Source organism: Perca flavescens, chromosome 14 (genome assembly GCF_004354835.1).
Source record: "Perca flavescens isolate YP-PL-M2 chromosome 14, PFLA_1.0, whole genome shotgun sequence".
Taxonomy (NCBI): domain Eukaryota; kingdom Metazoa; phylum Chordata; class Actinopteri; order Perciformes; family Percidae; genus Perca; species Perca flavescens.
This window is the reverse complement of record NC_041344.1, coordinates 11,586,657-11,608,484: the sequence shown is the minus strand read 5'-3', so window position 1 is coordinate 11,608,484 and position 21,828 is coordinate 11,586,657. Positions and strand designations below refer to the sequence as shown.

Here is a 21,828-nt window from a genome sequence, read left to right as displayed (position 1 = left end):
CCATTGTCACCGTTGAATTTAAAGTAAGTTGAAATGGGCAGTTGCATTTAAAAAAGTACCTTAAAGTGCAATTACTTTTTATTGTTCTGATAATCCAGATGAAAACATAAAAGCAAAGTCATGAAACTAAACTGATCAGTTCTTAATTCTTTAATAATATATTACATTTATGCAGTAATACAATAATAATAACAACAGTAATAACATTAATAATAAACATACACAGAAAGTACAAAATGATTTGTGTTTTTAAGTTACCAACACGTAGTACTTCAAAATAAAAGAAACTAAATCTTCTTTAGCTGCCTTTGACTCCTCCTTACCCCGCTGTTAGAGACCCCAGAGAACTCAATTTCCCATGACCACCCACTAAGAAGAACTACATATGGAAGCTGTGCTTGTCCAATCAAGTAGAGTTAAAAGTCTCCCAAAGTTCAAGAGGAGCAAAGAGCAGGTTGTTGTCTCGGATATGGCTTTACGACACTTCCCAGATGAGTTCAGTCCAAAAAAATGTGTATGTGTGTGTGAGAGAGAGTGACTGATAAAGGCAGGGGTTTCCAAAACACAGATAAAGGTGACATGTTCACCAAAATAAAAAAGGGGGGAAATAAATACAGCCATATGTAGGAACTCATCCTGAAGAGACGCCATCATGACACAAACCAGCTACTGAGAAGAGAGGTCCATGCGTCATGTTGAGTGAGGTGGTTGTGGACACACATTACAGTACAGATATCATCATGACCCCGCCTCCCCATGAGATAGACTGCAGAGGTTTTTCCGGGAGGTAAAAGTCTCAGTATTTATCCTGAAGGCGAAGGTAAAGAAGCAGAGGGCCACCGGTTAGTCTTTTTTCCCCTCTTTTTTCTTCCTTTCTGCCTCTCATCTCATCCATCCATCCATTGATCCATCCATCAACACATCTTGTCTGTCCTCCCTCTATTTGCGGTGCTTCATCTCCTTGTCGTGGTGGCTCTTCCCTCCACCCTCTCCTTTATCCAGCATTTTGATCGCCTCCATCAGGTAGCTCTGGAAGGCAGAGAGTGCGGCGCAGATGGTGGGCGTACCGAAGCCGTGGGTGAGCAGGCTGAAGTGGGTGAGGCTTCCCTGGACGCCGGGCTCCAGGCAGGGGTTGGGTCGACTGCCGCCCAGAGGAGAGCGGTCCTGGGACATCATGTCCACAAACTCCTTACAGATCTCCCTGAGAAGAACAAAGATAAGACATTAGTTTATTTGTATAAATCTTGTATGAATGAATGAATGAATCTTTTAGGAGCATTTATTCAGTGTGCAGGTGCCTTGTATCTTGATATAGTTTTTGCCTTTTGGCCATTGCACCTGGAATGTTATTTAAGTTCATACTGTGTACAACATTGTGGCCTTGCAAGGTTTTGGAAATCCAACATTTGACATTAAAAGTGGGACTATGGAAAATAGAGTGTTGTGAATGTGGCTGTGGAGGTGGGGGCGTGGTCTGCAATCAGCAGCAGTGGAGAGAGGTGGGGGGGATGGATCAGGAGAGCAGCGCCAGGTGAGTTTATTGTCTCAGCTGATCGTTGTACTAATTAAACTCTCCCTCTATATCCATTAGCGGGCTGGACCTCCAGATGTCTGTCAAACACCACAGAGACAGGACTGGACTGTGAGAGATCGTTTTGTTGGTTCTTTGTTAAAACGTGAGCAGCGGGCTGTGCGCCTGCCAGTAACTTGGCTGAGGGGGGAGCGTGGTTGGTAGTTATAAAGTTGTGTTGAAAAGTGTAAGAAGTCAAAAAATAAACACTATTGCCTGTTAATTGTCTGTCTGGGCTGTGATCTGTGCTGAGGGTAACCCATGGTGGCCAAAATGTAGGTTGGTAAAATCATGTGCTGTTTGTTTATTTAAACCTTTCTCATATTCTTATAAAACAGATTAAGTTTGTAATTCATAAAAGTTCTTGATATAACCAAAGCATGTAAATATAGTTTTCTCTCCCTTGGTATTTTACAATAATTAATTCTATCAACATTTGGCATGGATTTGGTAGCACTAACTGTCCTGAATTACTCTTAAAGAGGCACTCCAGCGATTTTGTGTTGCACTTCTTTTAAGTTGCACGACCCACAAGAGACTGAAGACAAAATCTCCTAAACTTTTACTCACCGGTGTGGTTCAAGCTCCAAAAATGCTGGATCCTAAACTTCCCATAATGCAGCTTAATAGCATTTTTTGTTAGACCCTCCCTTACTGGTGAACACTCACATCTTTCAAACTCCATGTCCTTTGGTTTGTAAAACATTTCTTATTTATTCTCCAAGCCCACGCTGAAATTACTCAAGTGATCAACTCCTAGTAGTACTCCCCATGACCAGCAAATTGACTGACATGTAAAACCATGTCAAAGTCCTTTAAAATGCAGCGGGAGGGATGAGGCACTCACTTGGTGGCGAGCAGCATACTTCGCCGTGTTGGGAGCTGGTCCGGTTCGCTCTGCCTGCACAGATACTCAGCTGTGGCTTTGGCTGGAAACTCTGTCTCACAGACGTAACCAAAGTCCCGAGCCAGATGGACGGCCTCACCTGGAGGAGGAGGAAGAGGAGAGTGTGTCTATTAAAAGAGAGCCAACTAGTACACAAAGGGATAGTCTTCTGTATTAGTTAGACAAAAAGCAGCTCTACTTCTGTCTGTTTAAGAGTCAAATGTCAGTGCTTCAGTTTAGATTTCATATCAGTTGATAATCTATATTTATGCTTTTACCTGATACACATTTAAAAGACTGCTGTAACCGCTCGGGTCAGGTCAGGTCAAGAGACAAAAATGCAGACATTTTTCTCACTTTCACTACTCAAACAGTTCACTGCTCTTTGGCTTTGTGAGGCAGCCGCAGCTTTTTCAAATGACACCATCCATGCATGCATCCACCCATGCTATGACTTGTTTATTCATGTCTGCTCATGCGTGGATATTTCTATGTGAATATGTGTCTATCTGTCAGGATGTATGCAGGTCACTGTATGTGTGTGTGTGTGTGTGTGTGTGTGTGTGTGTGTGTGTGTGTGTGTGTGTGTGTGTGTGTTTGTGTCTGTCCCTACCCTCCACTAGAGATGTTAGGAGAGTGACGTTGGCTGCCTTGCGTCGCCCGGCGGGCAGGTTGAGGCCAATCTTCTCCAGACGCTCTCTCAGACAGCGGCCACCATTCTTTGACTTCGCCCTGAGGGGGGACAGGGAGACAGAGAGAGCAGTTTTTAGGAGATGGTCCTTGTGGTGTGTGTGTGTGTGTGTGTGTGTGTGTGTGTGTGTGTGTGTGTGTGTGTGTGTGTGTGTGTGTGTGTGTGTGTGTGTGTGTGTGTGTGTTTTGTAGTGGCGTGTTTGTGTGTCCCTGTGTCTATGGCTGTATGCATTTGTGTTTGTGTGCATTTATGTAAGTGAATGTGAAGCTGAAATCTCCCTACAGTATGTTCCCTATCAACACTGATAGTGTCTTGTATTTTTCAGTGTTTTTAGCGGCTGCTTTACTTCCTTTTGCCTGTTCTCAACCCTTTCTTTAATCTTAAATATCTGAATTTAAGAACATTTCAATATCTATTTATACAGAGATATAATACAATGTACATATCAACGTAATTATCAAAAGTAAAAGTACTTGTTATGTAGAAAACAGCCTCCATGAGTGGTATATTTTTTATTTTTTTTATTATTGGAATATAAGGTTTCATGTATTAATGTGGAAGTAGCATTTCCCTGTTGTAGCTGGTTGAGGTGGAACTTATTTTAATTACTTTATATAATGTTGGGTGGTGCATCTGTAACAATGCATTGTATTTTTATATAAAATTTTAATGTCCAAAGTAACCAGTAATTACAGCTGTCAAATAATTGTAGCGGAGTAAAGAAGTGCAAATACCTCAAATGATAGGCAGTGATTTATTATCAGTGGGGTAGCTGTATCTCTCCTCTGAGGAGCTTTACAATATTTACTACCCTTTAGATCTTTTAATTATCTCCTTTTAAAGTATTTCAGCCAGCAACCCGAATCATAAAGTTGTTCTCTCGCCCCGAGGCAGTGGTTCATTAAACCACATTGCTTCTCTTGTGATTTAGTCCCATGACCCATTTTGGGTCCTCAGCTCTGGCCCTTTAGTTCAGTTAAAGCGCTCTTATTCTGAAAAGCTTTAGGAAAATGGAGTACACCATGTTCACATCAAGAGCCCCTGTCGTGTGGTTAAAAGCATTTTGTATAAACTAAAATCTATACTCACAAATTCAATAAGGAAGCAGTCTGAGTCATATGCTTAAATGTGCAATGTGTAGCATATTTAGTTTGTCTTTGTTACATTATTTTTGCTACATTTGTAAAATTAAAAAAAAAACATGATGTTTTGGTAGCTTCTATCTCTGCCCTGCAGTGTTGTTCATGCGACTGAGTTAAGACTACATTTTTATTCAACTCTGCTTCTTGTTTTTTCTCTTTCACTTGACTAAAAATGGATACATATTTTTTCCTCAAACTCCATCCACAGTCTACCAGAGCCTGAAACCTCCCGAAAGCTTCTTTTCTCCTAGAAGAACAGCACAGCTTTCCTGTTTTGTGCCATGAAGAAGCACTTCTGTGTTAATGTGCAATTAAAAATGCAATGTAAAGGTTGGTGGAGGCTTCCAAAAACCCTCTTTGATGGTGTTGTTTTTTGATCATTTTGTAATCACAATTGTTGCAGGTTAGTGAGTCTTTGGTTCTGAATCACGCTCAGATTCAAAGTCTAGTTAACCCACTTACAGATACTTGTGACCCTTTTATACCTGACCAACGTTGAATATCTTGCATATGTCTATAAACTGTGACAGTTCAATCAAGGAAAGATTTTCTCTTCTAACAATGATGCATTTTAACAATGTTTAGAGGTCTAATGAGGTAAAATTTGCCAGTATAATAGCTAAGATTTGAGAAAAGTCCGACAAGGTTGGGAGGTACTGATTTAAGGCATATTATGGTCTTTAAGTGTAGGCTTGGAGTTCAAAAACACAACTCTAAAAAACTGTATCACACCCTCTTCATTCCCCATGTTCCTCTCACCTGCGCAGGACTCCACCCAGCAGAGAGGCGTTGAGGCACTCAGGCGGAGAGAGACGTCGCTGCACCTCCCCGACCGTCACCTTGTACTTAGAGGTGGAGCTGAGCAGCGAGAGGCGACCCGGGACCGAACAGAAAACCTCGGCTGGATTGGACACGGTTCCCATCCCGAGACCCTCCTTACCGAGGGACAAGATTGAAAGGGATGACCCGTTCAGCTTGGATGGGATGGGAACTAGGGGAGAAATAAAGGAGGCAGAAAAGAGAAAAAGAAAGTTCAGGCTTATTTGCATGCAAACTTGACATGTTTTAGGCTATTTGCATTATTTGTGTCAAACTAAAATTTAAGAAATCAAAGCTACAGTTTACTGGCAACAAAAACAGGATGCAAAGGGGATCATCAATCTTAACATATGTCTTCTGCAGTGACAATCATTTTGTGTGAATGACAGCGTGACAGCATGCTCCTCCTCTCCTGATTAATCAATTCAGTGTAACGTTCTCCCCTGCGTTGACAGCTCTAATTGTGGAGTGCTGCTTGTTGATTCTGTTGTTTAAACTGCAGGTGGTTATGTTGTAACTGTGCATTCTCAAATAGCTGTATTTCTCACCTTCAAGAGCTCAATTCACACTCACTTTTCTGCACTTTGGTAAAGTTTTTCTTTATGTCTTGGTTGCTTATCCCATCCAATCGTCTGAAGACTTTTCCAACCACTTTAGGAGTTTAAGAGTAAGGTGGCCTTTTTAAGAAGCATCTCCTTAAATAGTTAGTTGCCCAGAATACCTGTTGCAGCACTGATATTGCAAGGTCTTTCACTTACTAATAATGATTTCTGTTGGCATTGAGACCAAAGTCTATTTGGCTTTTCAACCTTTGTTATGTCATCTTTTAATGTGTTAATTGGTGTTGATGAAATTATCTTTGGAGTCTTAATCTTTAATCCTAAATCCACTGAATGCGTAGTTGTGTGGGCACAAATCCTCTGAATTGAGAGGATTGAAAGGAAGCAACCCCTTTGTGTGTGTGTGTGTGTGTGTGTGTGTGTGTGTGTGTCTCTGTCCTGCCTCTTAGCTGTTCTATCTGTTTAGCAGCCTGTTAATCTAATGTTAATATAGAGTGTTTCTAGTTGTGTAGTGTTTAAATGCCTACAGTTCCTTCAGAAAGAAAAACCTTTGACTTTTTATGTATTTTGGTGAATTCAAAGCAGTTTACAATGAATTGTCGAAACATATTTTCATACATTTATCTGTAAAATGGTTGTAAATAAATGTGTGTTGATCTACTTTTATACTTATGAGGACCACAATTTCTAGCAAGGATAAAAAAGAGCAAATAGAGCTCTACCTCATTGGTTTATGGGGCTGTTTTTGGAATTCATTTTGGGTTCATAGTCATCCAAATGATTTTTGATTCACCTCTAGTGATCCCTAGCCATGCAGATGCATTTGTTTTTTGTCCACCCCAATACAAAGGAACTGAATGTTGTTTAAAAAAAAAGTGTATTTCTAAAAATAATCAGTTTTCATTCGAGAAGCTATTGGCTGAGGAAATAGTACTGATAAAAACAAAACAAACAGTTGTCTAGAGTTAATTGGTAAACAGTATTCGGAAGAATGACTTGCTGTTGCATATTTTGAATGGGATTTTTTTAATGCTGTGAGCACCTAAAAACAAAATCCCATTCACCGCCATTGTAATGTTGTGGAGGCAGAAATCTGGACAACCTAGACAAATTAAATCAAACCTATCAGCATGACTGGACACCACAAAAGCTATGAGAAAAAAATATATATTTTAAAAGGATATTTTATGCCTTTATTACTAAGTCGACAGTAGAGAGATAACAGCAATCGAGTGGAGAGAAATGTGGAACAACATGCAACAAAGTCCCCCCCTGGAAACTTGTAATTTGAAATAATTGTAATTTGGGAGAAACAGCCCTTTAAGGTGAGCTAGGAAATTAATTAACCCAATAAAGGTGTTTATAAGAATGAACAACATGTACCTACATTTTAAACAATGTCAATATTCTTATTTGTACTCTCTCTCTCTCTCTCTCTCTTTCTCTCTCTCTCTCTCTGTAGTCTCTCCAATCCTGATGGCTCTGCAATTTTCCTTTCTCTCTCTCCTTTAAAAAAAACCCATATCTGGATAACTGTAAAATGAAACGCCGGATCTCCCCTCGCACTCTGTGGGCGGAGGGTGGCCTCTTTACGACGCCCTGCTGTGCAATGCAGACTGAAAGAATCTCTTAAAATCCTCTCATTCACAAGCAGCTGATCAGCCGGCCGGCGAGGCCACAGAGCAGCAGAGTTTCCTCTAAAGCTCTCTCTCTTTCTCCTTTGTCATCTCTCTGCCCCTCCCTCTCTTTCTCTTATCATCTTTGACGCTTTCTGCTTTGCCTCCTACTCTTTATCTCACCCATTTTCCGTGTCTTTTTTTTCTCCTATATTCTGTCTCGTTCTCTTCTCCCTATTGGATTTTCTTATTCATGAGGGCTTTAGGTTTGCTCTGCTATCTGGTATACTGTAAGTGCTTGCCGGTGAGAGTCTCGCTGTGGTAATTGATCAATTCTAAGCGTATGGCAAACAAGTGGAATCACTGTCACTTTATCAAATCACTGCTGGTTTTGCAGTTTGAATCAAGCTAGAAATTTACACTATGTGCCTCTTCTTCCTCATGGACCTGATTTGGAGAATTAAATCCATGTCTTTGTAAAAAAAAACATAGGTTCGGGTCAGTAAGGGGTTTGGATATTTAGAATTAGGACGCCTAAATGTATTCAAAATGTGAATGGATAATGTTCAAAATGCACATTTGTTCTTCATTTAAAAGAAAATTAAAATAAGCATAAGCACATTAAATGTTATGCTGTCAGTCAGTTTATAACACACTACGTGTCATCTTTAGCATGCTTTCAGAGCAAACGTCCACATTTTTTTTGCTGCAGCACTACACACCCAAACAGGCCTATCTGTCATATCAGGCAAGGTTTTCACAGAATCACACTCCACCAGCAACAAATCCAACTTGAATTTTCTAATCGTGCCCCTGTGTCTCCTGCAACTCAGAGTCGGTAATATTAGAGTGATCATACTCTGCAAATTTCCCCACAACTCCTCTTTTATCATGTTCCACTCCCTTTTCTTCTTTGCCCCACTTCTCCTCACCTCATCATTCTAATCCCCCCCCCCCCCCCCCTCTCTCTCTCTCTCTCTCTCTCTCTCTCTCTCTCTCTCTCTCATATGACCATGAACAGTTCATTAAGAATGTGTGCCTTTGGGGTGAAGTCTGCAGCTGAGTATTAGAGGACTTCTTGACTTCAAATGAAATAGCAAAACAGAATTATTTATAGTGTGTGTGTGTGTGTGTGTGTGTGTGTGTGTGTGTGTGTGTGTGTGTGTGTGTGTGTGTGTGTGTGTGTGTGTGTGTGTGTGTGTGTGTGTGTGTGTGTGTGAGACAGCGATAGAGAGAGAGTGAGACTGGTGTTGGAGTGCCCCTAAACACAAAACCCCCTTCATCGTGTATAGCACAATTATATAGGTGCACACTTAGACACAAATGCACCCCACACACACACACACACACACACACACACACACAGAGCTCTCCCACCTCTTACCTTTTTTAATGACAGAGTGGTCGAGGATGCCCAGGGCTGATCCTTCCTCCATTCCCTGTGTCAGACAGACAGACAGTCACTATCATTTATCCACCGGCCTTAGAGCCAAAACACACATTTATATACACACACTAAAATACACGGTCACACACACACAGCTTTTCTCTCTCAGGCCAAAGCAAGATGGACGGTCCAACGTTAGGTTTTCCCTTGCAGCACATATGAACTAAACTATCTATATCCGAGTAAATAATAAAATCTTTTACTCTTATTGGATTTAGTTTCTTTGTGCAGATGGAAAGCAGGAAAGATGGTAAACGGAAGTTATGACTGATGATTTAACATTTTAAACAGTTTATTCATATTACTACACAGCTTGTCATTTAATATTTTAAATTTGTAGAATCATATAAATGTATATTATTATTTATGAGTTTATTGGTTGGTTCATAAATCATACATTTGGACAGGAAAAGTTGCCTCTTATAATTTTTCAATGCCACAAATCTACCTATTTACTAAAAATACAATTAAAATAATACCGTCATTATTTAGACTGTTTGAAATAACCACAGAGCAGTTTATTTATATATAATAATTTTTTTTGCGTAGAAATGTAATAATTTCCAATATATGAACATCAAACATTTTTTTATTTCTTTCACTATGCCTAGGTAAAAGTCATATGTGAAAAAATAAAATATGCTTTAATATTAATCAGAAACAGCCACCGTAGTTCACCGATTCAAAAAATAAATTAAAGCATTTTCAGATGATTTGATCTTTTCATTCACTGAGGATGAAATTGTCTTGCTGTGCGATTCTCGGATGTTTCCTTTGTGTTGTATTTATAAGAGGATTCAAACGCGAAGGATATAATCCATTAATCAAATAAAGGTCCTTGTCAAGTGGGAGCGTTTAACAGTAACATGCCCGGGTTGACTCCTTGCCTGGCGCTCCTCTTAAACGTTTCTTTTCTATTAATGACCGTGCACATCAATTGGTCTCGGTGTGTTTTTCTGCGAGGAGGCAACAAACAGCGTCTGCAGCTGCACCTGCTGCAGGGAAGCTGACTGCTCAATAAACCATAGAAACTATTCTTCTCCCAAAAAACCTGCAGAAAGAAAAAAGGCTGCAGAATCAATTTGTCTTTGTGCGAAACATCGTATACTGCATGAATGTCCTGACCAATAATAAGACGGGCAAATGCCACCAAAAAAAAAAAAAAAAACGTATTTTTATGGAGCTAAAATCTTAAAACCTCAGAAAAAAAAGAATTATTTTTATTTAGTCAACACAACTCATACTACTTCCTCCCATTGTAAACCCATAGAGTAGGATTCCATTCATTAAGCTCAACTAAAATTTTAGATGAAACACGTCTCTGGCTCATGAACTCTTAAAAAAAACGTATTCAACAGGCCATCTAAAATTCACACCTGGCAAAATGGAGGATCGGTATCTAATATAGTTTTATTCATTCATATGTGAACGAATTTTGAAGAGAAAAGAAAACATTTCTAATATTGTTGCAGAAATATCAGGGCTGACATCTCACTTCAACAGTACAGTTTGTTTAAGAGATGCACAACTGTTTTCCTTCTTTTAGGGATATCAGACACCAAAACTGCTCATGTGATTTTCTATTTTTATTTTTTTATGGGAAATTCAGATAAAATAAGATAAAGTTCTGCAGGAGTTAAACACAAATATAAATAACAGGTTAAACATTCAAAATGAATGAAAATGATTAATAATATGTAGCAGTCGTTAATTAAAATTAAAAATCTTTTTGATTAACGTGAGCTATATTCATCATGATTTGTGTCGTTTGAAGGAAATGGAAGATAAATTGCTTAAGGGCCTCTTGCAAACAACCACGTATTTTTAAGTATGAGATACAATTTTGCAGTTATTTTCTATGATATTGGGTAAATATAACGGCATTGGAATAGAGAAACATAAAGAGTCAAAGAAGCTCAGAGGAGATTTTGCTGATAAGAGTTGATGTTTGTGCGCACTGATTGGATACCAAGTGACTTTTACGCACGGTCTTCCCAGAGCGCAGCGCCAACGCCAACGCAACTAAAGGATGGAAAGCCAAAATAAATACATAAATAAAGTCACCTGAATATCGTCCAGGCCGTGATGTCCCAGTTGCATCCCGAGAGGACCGTCCCCGAGAGCGGCAGCACCTTCTCCGAGACCGTGCAGCAGCCGAGGGACAGCTGCATACTCCCGCCGGGGGTCGAGGCTCAGAGCCCGGTGCGACTGTGAAAGGAGTCCCCCATCGTCGGAGCGCGACCTCTGCGAGTGCCATGCCACTTGCTGATGCTGATGGATGGAGTTGATGGAGGTGTAGGGGTCTGACAGGTGGGAATATGAGTCCTGGCTTTGGGAGTATGGCAGGGAGGACTGGGGATAGGGGGGAGGGAAGTACGGAGGCTGGAAGTCAGAGGCCGGAGTGTGGCAGAGCGGGGGAGCCGAGGAGTAAGCGGCCTGGTTCAGGGAGGACAGCTGGGAGAGGCGCCCGCTCGGCGAAGAGCCGCTTAGTCCGTCTGCGCGGTCCTGCAGAAAATGTAAAAGTTTGCTTTATATCAGGAGCTCAAAGGCTTCATCAAACAGTTCTCCCAAAGGTGCAACACGAGACTGACTATTTCATCAAATGTTAGATTTCAAAAGTTATAAGCTCCGGGAAATATAGTAATTATTTAAAAAAAAATAAAGCACAAATCGGGGGCAAACTAAAAATATATAAAGACGAGTTTAATATATAACACATAACAGCAGTAACCCGTAAATAAATGTATTTCCATTTTTTTATTAGATGGTTGGGAATAGCAGCAGCGCTTGAAGTGATGCGCACTGGCAGAAGACGCCTTTGGCATCGCTGCTGAACAGTGTCAGAAAGGTCACGGCCACCAAGAAGCTGCACAAAGGACAGGTAATGCACAACAACAACACGTTGCTCCGGGAGGGGGGTTACATCTGTAAATAATCTGTCATCGTGTCAACAAAAGCACATTGACCCCACAAGTAAAAATGAAAGAGGTTCATTCAGGCTGACAAGGCGTAGAAAACTAAATGTGATCTTAATGTGACTTTACAAGTTTATTCCCTCATGTAACAGCACGCATGTGTAAAAACATGTAGTCCACTAGCCTACATTTCTACTCGAACACATCCTGCTAAAATTGGATTTTTTTTAAAGCTGGGTCACCCAGATCAATGCTGTTGTTGTGGAACAATGTCCATTATCTGCCAGGCAGAGGCCCGCTGCCAGGTTAAAGCTCATATATATATATATATATATATATATATATATATATATATATATATATATATATATATATATATATATATATATTTGCCATCACCCACACTGTGCAGGGTTGTGTGTCCATCATTTTAGTCTTAAAAAGTTTATATTTAAGGTTGTTAAACGCAACAACACTCCTCCAGACAGATGGACTACTACTCTGTCTCGGCATGTCACAGTTTGTGCAGCGAGTGGACACTTCACTGTCAGCCGGTCTCACTTGCTGTGACACTGTGCAGACAAAGACCATCTCCGCGGACAGATGCGCGGCGCCGCAACACTAAACTCAGTGTCAAAATGGCTCATCGGGAAGTATGGACACTTGACCCTTATGATTCTACTGGAGAGCAAAGAACATATTTTAAAAAAGTGTATTCAAGTGTCAGCCAAAAAAAAATCGGTATCATAAAACTATACTGTGGAAGCTGACAGTTGATGTCACACGTTTAAAAATGTAACACATTGATAAATCATAAAGTATTTCTTTATACCTAATTTACCCGAAATTAGCTGTTATTAATGACAGCACATTGTGCACATCTTTCAGACTCAGTCTACTGACACTCGGAATAGAATATAAACTCTTTTTTAAATTGAGTAACATTAGTGAACAGACACGAGCAGTCCAAATACCGTAAAAAACACGAGTCTCTTTTAAACTCACCATAGCCGAATAGGTGTGGATTAACATCTGGACCTCTCTGAATACACCCAAATTTAAAATTCAACAGGATGCGCAGGCTTCCAACGACTGAAAGATGTCACCAAATGCTCCGGTATGTACTCCAGGCTGTTTTTAACGGTCCATTAAATTCAAAGGTGTTATTTACTTTTCCTTCTCTATGTCTGACGGAGGTCTTTACGCGCAGATGAAAAGCTGCTGTCAGATACACACACACACACGCGCACAACACACACAGAGTCCTACAGACTCTCCATGAGCGCACTACTTATAGGTTTTGCGCGCACCCGGCAGAATGAGGGGAGGGGTCGACAGGGTCTCTTTCTCTTAAAGAGATATATTCATTCAATTACCCTCCGTTAATTCAAACACACACTGTACTTTTACATTTAATGTTTGTTTGGTTTAAAAATGGCACTGAATCATATTCTGGACTTTGCGCACCTAGAAAGACTATACAATATCAGTGTTTCCTCTGTTTCCTCGAGAAGCATCTCAACATATCATTTAAACAAGAAAATCATATTCTCCCATTTTTAACGTCCAGGTTAAGACAGTCGATTTTACGCACGGATATCCAGTTCCCTCTAGTTAGAAGTTTGGGATTTTTATCAGCTTTACACTTCAAATAAAGCAAATATTTTCCTCATCTTCTTTTAAAAACAAGCCAACAGGCCCACCATGTGCATCCTTTTACGCAATGAGGACAGACTTCTACATTACATACCTAAAGCTGCTAAAAGATACAAATGTACCAATGAAAACAGAAAGAAAAAAACCTGTTTTACCTGCAGAACGTCGGTCTTGGTTCGGGATTTCCAGAGCATGGTGGTGCCGGGGGCTATCAGTCTGGATGTCAAGCTGCAGCTGAGGGGTTAATGTGACGTGGTGGATGGAGAGGAGACGGGCTGAAGGTACAGAGAGGAGTGAGTTACTTTGAGAGATGATGCAGGAGTTTGTATGGATGGGTGTTGGGGAGGGGGGGGGGGGTAAAAAGAAGAAAAGGGCGGGAGGTGACAGGAGTCGCAGAGGGGGTAACTAAAAACTTTTCACGGTTTGTGCATGGACTACTAGGCTATAGGATCAGGGATGAAATGGCGAAGATGGCGATAATCACAAGCCAGTGAATCACCGATATTAACAAAAACATGATTTTCGTCCTGTGTAACACTATGCAGGATTTTCATTTTTTTTTTTTGTAAATGTATGTCAACATAAAAATATTCTAAACTGAGAATCCAAATATGTGCAAAACAATAAATATGAATTTACATTTAATATTTTATTGAGATGAGTCACTTTTCTACAACGTTTTTAACGAAAGCACCGTTAATACTAGAGTACACACATACTTGTTTATATTACTTTATCATGCTTTCTTCAACATTTCACTGCATAAAAAAACTAGTCGTTTCTCTAAATCTGAATCAGGAAGCAGAATTAGAGGGGGGGACTAAAACAAGAAAAAAAACCACTCGAAAGTTATACATTCACATCTCCCTCTACAAATGTACAGAGGTAGAGTGTGTCCACAACCTCAAGCCACATTATATCCAAACAAGTCTCAGTGCGCCATCTTGTGGTAGTTCATAGAAAAGAGGACTCTTGGATTAACTACAAGAACACTTATCCACCTTAACAGGAGCCGGCTGTGACATCCTGGCTTGTTAGATTTGATCACCTTTATCATACGTATTTAATCTATACAAAACTGGGTAAAAACTTCAGGCCAGAGTAGCAGTCTTGTCATTTGATACCAGGATTCGACTTGAGACTTAAAAACCAAAACATCTCAAGCTTCGACATGATAAAATCCCAGAACAATAAAAACTAGAAGGGTACACGGCGAGCGCAGCCCTCCGCCAATGCCATGCCCCATTTTGCGAGGTTAACGAAAGTGAAAAATAATGGTGTATCCGCCCCATGATTTGGATCTACTCAAAAGTTGATTGGGTTCTTCCTTGGTCCCATGCTATGCCACACCCTTTCCCCAAGTTTCATGAAAACTGGGCCAGTAAACAACATGGGCCACCGAAAACATAACCTCCTTGGCGGAGGTAATAATAATAATAATAATAATAATAATAATAATAAAACTGCATACAGGCATTCCTTGCATTGCTACACAGCTTGAATATTAAAGGATTTGGCTTATGACTGTCTTTCAATACTTTTTGACTTCCCTATCCTGTCTGTCACAAATAAACTTGAGACTTGACCAGGACTAGACCCAATGAGCTCTGCTTCAGGTGGAAGTGTTCAACTAGTTGGTGGCAAGTAACACAAGCAAAAAGTGGCTCTGGTAGGTTTTCTAACAAAATAGCTCTTTATTAAAGACGTTAGCATTTCACAACTGACATGTAAGAAACCGTGTCTTTTCAGAGCACAGCTGTCTAAACATTTGCATTACATTACACAAAAAAATATACGTTCATAATTTTGAGTGCCATCTTTTCAATGCAAGCTCATTTGCAAAGATCACAAGACCAGCAGCATCTGGGGCCTTTCATCTTTTCCTTACAATAAAGTACGGGGCAACAGGTAACACATTGTATAATGTCAGATTGGTACAAGTAATAAACACACATTTGGCTTCAGTAACAGCCCTCCTTTATTACTTCATTTTTAAAAATACTCCATTAAAAGAGCATATTGTCGGCAGCAGTTTGGTTTCACTTCACTCCCACGGACTTCTTCAGGTTCCTCATACAGATCAAAGCTCCTTTATCAGTTTTCATCATGTCTCCAATCTCCACTTTACAGACCGGGCACTGGTCTGCCATGGCGCACAGAGCTTCCTCTAGCGCCTCCTGTGTGTGCTTGTCAGGTAGTGCGCTACACTGACTCAGCATGGTAAGTGTGTGTTTGAGCCAACCTTCCTCTCTGACCAGGGTGGTGATCCAGGGCTGGGCGCGAGCGCAGCCTCCCAGAGCCTGCAGACACAACCTCCAGAGCTCCGCAGCCTCGTCCCAACTCTCCTCCCAGCTGAGGCTCACCTTAACCGGACCGGGGCTGGCGCTAGAGTCCAGGGCACTGCGGAGGAACCGGAGAGCTGTGGAGAAGAGCCGCCTCTGGCCGGCTTCAACTGAGCCTGGAAAATAAAAAAGTATACGTCTTACCAATGCTGCCAATAAGAGACATGTTGTGGCTGTTTTTAAATAAAAAATGTGATAAAATAGAAAAAGAATAATTTTACACACTACAAGGGACCCATTTCACAATACAGAGAGTCAACCGATTGATTGATTAATGCAGGTTTAAAGAGAGAGACTCAGTCAACATCAGCTGATGTTTACAGACCCAATCTGCATTTTGTGTGCAGCAGCACTTCTATCCAACATAGCGCCCACATGATCTGCATTCCTATAGACCTCTTTCAAAGCAGTTAAAAAGGAAATGCAGAAGGGTAACTAACATCATTAGTAATGGCTGCATTAGACGTAGGTTTGCCAGTTCCACAGCCCTGGTATAGGCTTTTTTCACAGAAGACATTTCGACATGTCACAAGAGGAAAAACACAGGTGTAAATAATTCAATTCATAATGGCTGAATTCCATTTAGCTGCTTCTGTTTCAAAGTCCTGGTGCTGTGAATGGTAGCTCACTGGCTCACTGCCACGGGGCTTACTGGGACATTTGAAGAGAACAGAGCCATTGTTAATGTTACTGCAAACGCCTGTGAGGTCATAATGTCTGCTGTGGAAAGGTCTTCTTTACAAGCACATTGAATAAAAATACAAGCACTAAAACAAAATTGCAGGTTTGCTGTAGTGCACTGTGGAATTACTATAGAATTTAAATACCGACATACAAACTGAACGGAGGGTATTGTTGCACGTAATTAATCACTGGACAAGAGTTAATGTTGAACACAGCTGGAAAACAAATTGGTACAAAGTGTGTGATTAACCAAAACAAAAAGGAAACAATTTTACCTGAAGGGGCGGATTTAAGTCTGCCAATCATCAGCGCCAACGTGCAGTAATTTGCCGCTAGAACAAGCAGGCGGGGTTTATGCACCAAAACTGGAAGTGCTTCACTCAGAAGGGCCTCCAGGTTTCTGAAACATGGGTCCTTCCTAAACAAAAGAATAAAAGTTAAAATGTTGAACTGTGATATCGCAGTACTGATGGATAGAAATGAAACAACTAGTGCTGTCAAACGATTAAAATTTAATTGCAATTAATCGGATTAATGTCATAGTTAACTCGCAATTAATCGCACATTTTCTAAATCCTTGATTTCTTTTTGTCCCATTTTATCTCTTATCAACACGAAAAAATGGATCGGCTTGCTTTGTGCAGATGTTTTTTGTTTGTTCTTAGTTGTCCATGTCCAAATCCATGTGCTTCTGTCTGAAGCATAGACTGTTAATATTAATATACAGTCTATGGTCTGAAATCATCCATTGTTGCCTGGCTTTGACGAGGGGGCTGAGAATTCACATCAGTTGTGAGCTTGGTCATCAAGTGGTATTTCAGACTGGACGTGCTGCGATGATAGCTCAGTTCACAACGACAAAACACACAGATCACTTTGGTCTTATCAATGGAACCATTTGGCAAAGTAAACTTTCCATTCAGAATCTTACTGGCATGCATTTCGCCGTCTCGCGCTCACCATCCACTCAAAACGTAACGTTAGCCTACTACTCTTTGGCCGGCTCGCAAGCCCCAACAAGTGTGTGCAGCGTGCCTGTTTTGTTTTTTGTTTGTTTGTGGGTTTGCGTTAACGCCGTTAATAACGCGTTTAACTGACCGCACTAGCAACAACAGATCATTATTTAGCTTCAGAGGAGTATTTCATTTGTAAACTAGCTACCTGACTCTCTCTGGCTCTGTGACGGTGAAGTTGAGGAGGGCTGAGCAGGCTGTCTCCATGCTGGGATCCCTGGCCGATGCCACCCCACTTTTCCCCTTGAGGGAAGTCCAGCACTGTGACAGAAAGTCCACCAGCAGGGCCGGGGTGTCGAGGGTGAGCAGCACCTTCCTGGGACCTTCCTCTGCCGACAGGTGGCACAGAGCTGGAAGGAGATACCTGAAGAGGATGTAAGGGAAGAGGAGAAAGTACTGTCCGATAACTGCAGAATCTATGGAATAAAGTATAAACTATATGATTGATACACTTACCTCAGAGCTTCTTTGCCCGTCCACGCCCCCCTCTCCTCTTTGTCGGACATCTCGGCCATCCAGTCAGAGAGGCCCTGCTCTGGGCTCTCACCCTGCAGGTGGCTTCGGGAGTAGCCGATCAACAACGGCAGCAGTCCAGTCACTTCCTGCTTCAGACAGGAAGTCTCCTCGGCCAGCCAGGAGCACAGAGAGCGGAATGTGGCGAAAACAAAAGGGTCACCATAACGACTTGGATCCACCTACGAGAACAGGAAGAGGCGAGGAAGAGGTTTCAAAATATAAGATTAAAAGTAAGATTTTTATATAAATAAAAGATTTATAGATGACACTTTTTGCACTCCTCTCTCCTTGACTGTATGATACAGAAGTATTTCACCATACCAAATTCATGAAATATTTTAAAAACCCTCCTAGTCTGCCAAAATATTTCATTCCTACATTCTTTTCCCCTGGCAGTGCACCAAGGAAAAAAGAAACAAATGTTTCTTTTAATTGCTTTCCTAATGTTACATTCTCAAATAGCAAACATAATAAAATGTAACATTTGGTAGGACTGAAAAGAACAATATGAATCCCATCATAGCACTACCTATTAATGAGCAAAATTCCTGCTTCTTTGTAAGTAGAGCTGCAACTAACAATTACTTTCATTATCAATTAATCTGATGATTATTCCCTCAATTAATTGTTTGGTCTATAAAACATAAGAAAACAGAGACAAATGTCCATCACAATGTCCTTGAGTCCAAGGCCATGTCATCAAATGTCATGTTTTTTCAACAAAAACAGCAAATCCTCACCTTTGAGAGGCTGTAACTAGGAAATGTTTGGCATTTTTATTTAGAAAATGACTTAACGCATGAATGACTTTTTAAAAAGATCAATTGACTGCTTGATTAATCTACAAGTAGCTTGTTGGGTATAACATATGATATAATGGACAAAGAACAGAGTGCCACTAACAGAAGCTTAAATGTCATCCTCTCACCTGCTGCAGGTGGTACATTAAAGCGGAGAAGGCCTCCTCCAACACCCCGAGGACCTGCCTGGTCTGCTGCAGACTGATTGAAGGGATGGAGCTCTGAGGAGGTACAGTGGCCTGTGACACTCCCAGACAGCAGGCCTGCTCTATGGCAGCCTCCATGATTCGATAACAGCCTGGGAATTGTTATAAGAAGGATTTTAGTAACAAAGGAGGTTAATTGCATTTAATCAAATCTTACCTACATGGTTTCACAACAGTTAAAAGAATTATTAGCCATTTATAACTTGGCTCAGGAAGCAGCGTGGGGTAGGAATAAAACTTTTTGGTGATTTGTAAGTAGCGGAATTGTTCAGAATAGGCATACATATACATACATAAAAAATAAATAATTTTATTTTTACAATTACAATCAATTTACTATTTCAAATAAGCACACTACCTGTGAGTGTGTGCTGCAGCTCTGGGCCCAGTTCGTTACCAGGTGGTTCCTCCAAACCCATTCTGACCTCTACACAGGCCCGGTTCACCAGTAAGCAGCAGAACTTTGGCGGTCCCACCAGCTCCCATCCATGCAAATCCAGCAGACAAGCACTGAGGACCAGGATTGGCCCGATCTGCCTCGGCGTCAACTTAGCCTGCAACATGGGTCTCAATATCCCCCATACACGTGCTACGACTCCCTTCAGCTCCTCACTTTCTACTGCCACTCCTACTGGGGGGAGAAACATCACCAACTGGGCACACATGTCCAGCTTGGTCTGGTCTGTGGCTTGGCAGAAGTCTTTGGAGAGCCTGACCAGTAAAGTGAGGAGTTCTGCAGGGTGTTTACTCCACACTTTGTCCTTCGTTTTACCTGAGAGGAGGCAACCAAGCAAGGCAAGCCCCCTCTGGTGGCTGAAAGTCTGGTTTTGTTTCACTGCCTGGCACAGAGCAGGAACGGCACCCCTGCTCAGCAGCTGGTCGGCACCTCTGGGTAAGGCACACACAGCTGTAAGAACCTGGTAGCAGTCAGCAGCCATGGCCTCGTCCATCTTGGAAGAGGGGGAGGTTTCTTGAGATGTTGTTGATACTCCGTTTGCTTCACTGCCGTCATCACCCTTTGCTTTCTCTCCTGCTGATTTTGCCACATTTGTAGGATCACTTTCTGCGTTTGAACTCTCTGTTGATTGGACTTTACAATCTGGACTCTGCCCTCCCTCTCCATCTTGGTTCTGTTCCTGGTTTTCCTGTTTCTGCTGGTTCACAGGACCATTTGCTAAAATGCCCAGCAGGAATGGGATGGTGGTGAGGAGCTGGGGATGGCAGGCCATGTCTGGGTCTGTGCTCAGGGCAGCCAACAGAGCCGTGCCCAGTGAAAGGAGTTCCTGTGGGGGTAAGCCGGAGTTGTCGCTGCCTCTGACCGCTGTCACCAAAAGTCGAGCTGGGAGGTTTAGACCAATGGCCTCAAAGATGCGCCTCAAGGTGGGTTTGTCTAGCTGGCTTGCCGGGCACAAGCGAGTTATCTAAAGACAGAGAGGGGAAAACAACAGAAAACACACACACCTGTCAGTGCTAAGGTATGCTACTTGGTGTGTGTGTGTATATATATATATATATATATATATATATATATATATATATATATATATATATATATATATATATATATATATATATATATATATATATATATATATATATATATATATATATATATATACACACATATACACATATACATATACACACACACATATAGTACACTCCTATATTACATAACAGTAAAACTAATGCAGCAGCTCTACTATAAATTCTACCTCTGTGAAAGTTGTAATGTCTCTAAACCAGAGAGGTGTTGATTCAACTTAATGGGCATTTACAAGGTGTAATTTGTACTGCTGTTGAATCATACTGTATTATACTGAGAGGTGTTTCTTATATTTAGCCCATTTATATCAATAAGGTTAACTAAAGACTTTAATGCGTTTATTATGAAGTTATAAGTGGAATATTGCAGTTCATGTAAATGTAGTCACTGCTTCTGCAACAACATGATTAATCATTTAGCTAGCCTATAAAATCTCAAAAAGGACATTAAATTACACCCCAAATTATTCAATATCAAGTGATATAAAATAGAGAAAAGCTATATCCCCATATTTTGAGAAGCAAGAAACAGATAATGTTTGGCTTTTTTGCGATAAGTGACACATCTACCTGGCCATCTACTATTACATGAATCAACTTTTTTCTGCACAACTTGGTTAAATTAAAACTAATAGAGCCATTAAACTACCAGTCCATGCCTTTTTTTCTTTAATGCCTTTGTGCACTTTTCTGCTTTTAACCTCTCCTCTCACTGTTTTTTATGGATTCCTAAAATAAACTATTGCAAATATGTTTCTAGATGAAAGTAATCGTGTATTAGTTTTACATGCAAACAGTTGATATAGCTACTAACGATATGAATGCTAAGGATCAGTGTGTCCTTTAATCACGCGTAGACAGACACTTACCAGCAGAAGAGAAGCCAATGTGTGACTGTCATTTTGAGCCTGCCTGAGTGCATGAAGACATCTCTCCAACACCTCTGTCTGTGCATCAGTCAAACCACCTCCTGCATCACTCTCTGAGCCTTCTCCACCTTCTCCTCCTCCCTGCTCCTCTTTTACAGGAGGCGGGCTGCTCACGACAGGTATAACGTCAGCACTGTCAGCCATTACGACCTTAGTAACTGCGTAACCAAGAAAGAAATGAACAAGTAAGCAAAGTCATTGAAATTCAACCTGAACATCAGGTCATGATTAGCTCCACACCGTTGAGGGCAACGAGAGCAGCCTGATTTAATGATTTTAGTTGGTTAGCTGAGTCAGTCTAAGTAACAGTTGGCAACAATTCGACAGTTAGCTACAATTTGAATTAGTAAACGTTTATAAAATAACTTACTTTGTTGACAGCTCTATCACGCGCGGTAACAACAGCTCTTGAGCACTTTGCGGAAATAAACAGTCAAAATAAAGCAGCAAGAAACCAATGAAAACGCTCCAAAAATGTCAAGGAACCAATC

At 40.9% G+C, this 21,828-nt stretch overlaps 2 protein-coding genes across 3 annotated transcripts; both read right to left on the bottom strand.

Annotated features, from left to right (window-relative positions):
* Window positions 1-311: 311 nt before the first annotated feature.
* Window positions 312-13,571, bottom strand: tfap2e (transcription factor AP-2 epsilon). 2 transcript variants are annotated; one of them, XM_028597843.1, is made up of 7 exons: window positions 13,458-13,571; window positions 10,796-11,236; window positions 8,669-8,723; window positions 5,049-5,280; window positions 3,070-3,188; window positions 2,418-2,556; window positions 312-1,201 (listed from the first exon to the last, which is right to left on the bottom strand). In XM_028597843.1, the coding sequence occupies exons 1-7, from the start codon at window positions 13,494-13,496 to the stop codon at window positions 940-942; spliced, it is 1,287 nt and encodes a 428-aa protein (XP_028453644.1). In that variant the 5' UTR covers window positions 13,497-13,571; the 3' UTR covers window positions 312-939. The 2 variants fall into 2 exon arrangements, with proteins under 2 accessions (XP_028453644.1, XP_028453645.1); XM_028597844.1 differs by lacking the exon at window positions 13,458-13,571 and adding an exon at window positions 12,652-12,678.
* Window positions 13,572-14,972: 1,401 nt separating this feature from the next.
* Window positions 14,973-21,828, bottom strand: ncdn (neurochondrin). Its single transcript, XM_028596964.1, has 8 exons — window positions 21,708-21,828; window positions 21,278-21,495; window positions 19,222-20,284; window positions 18,786-18,955; window positions 17,798-18,036; window positions 17,490-17,705; window positions 16,604-16,746; window positions 14,973-15,760 (listed from the first exon to the last, which is right to left on the bottom strand). The coding sequence occupies exons 2-8, from the start codon at window positions 21,479-21,481 to the stop codon at window positions 15,342-15,344; spliced, it is 2,454 nt and encodes an 817-aa protein (XP_028452765.1). The 5' UTR covers window positions 21,482-21,495; window positions 21,708-21,828; the 3' UTR covers window positions 14,973-15,341.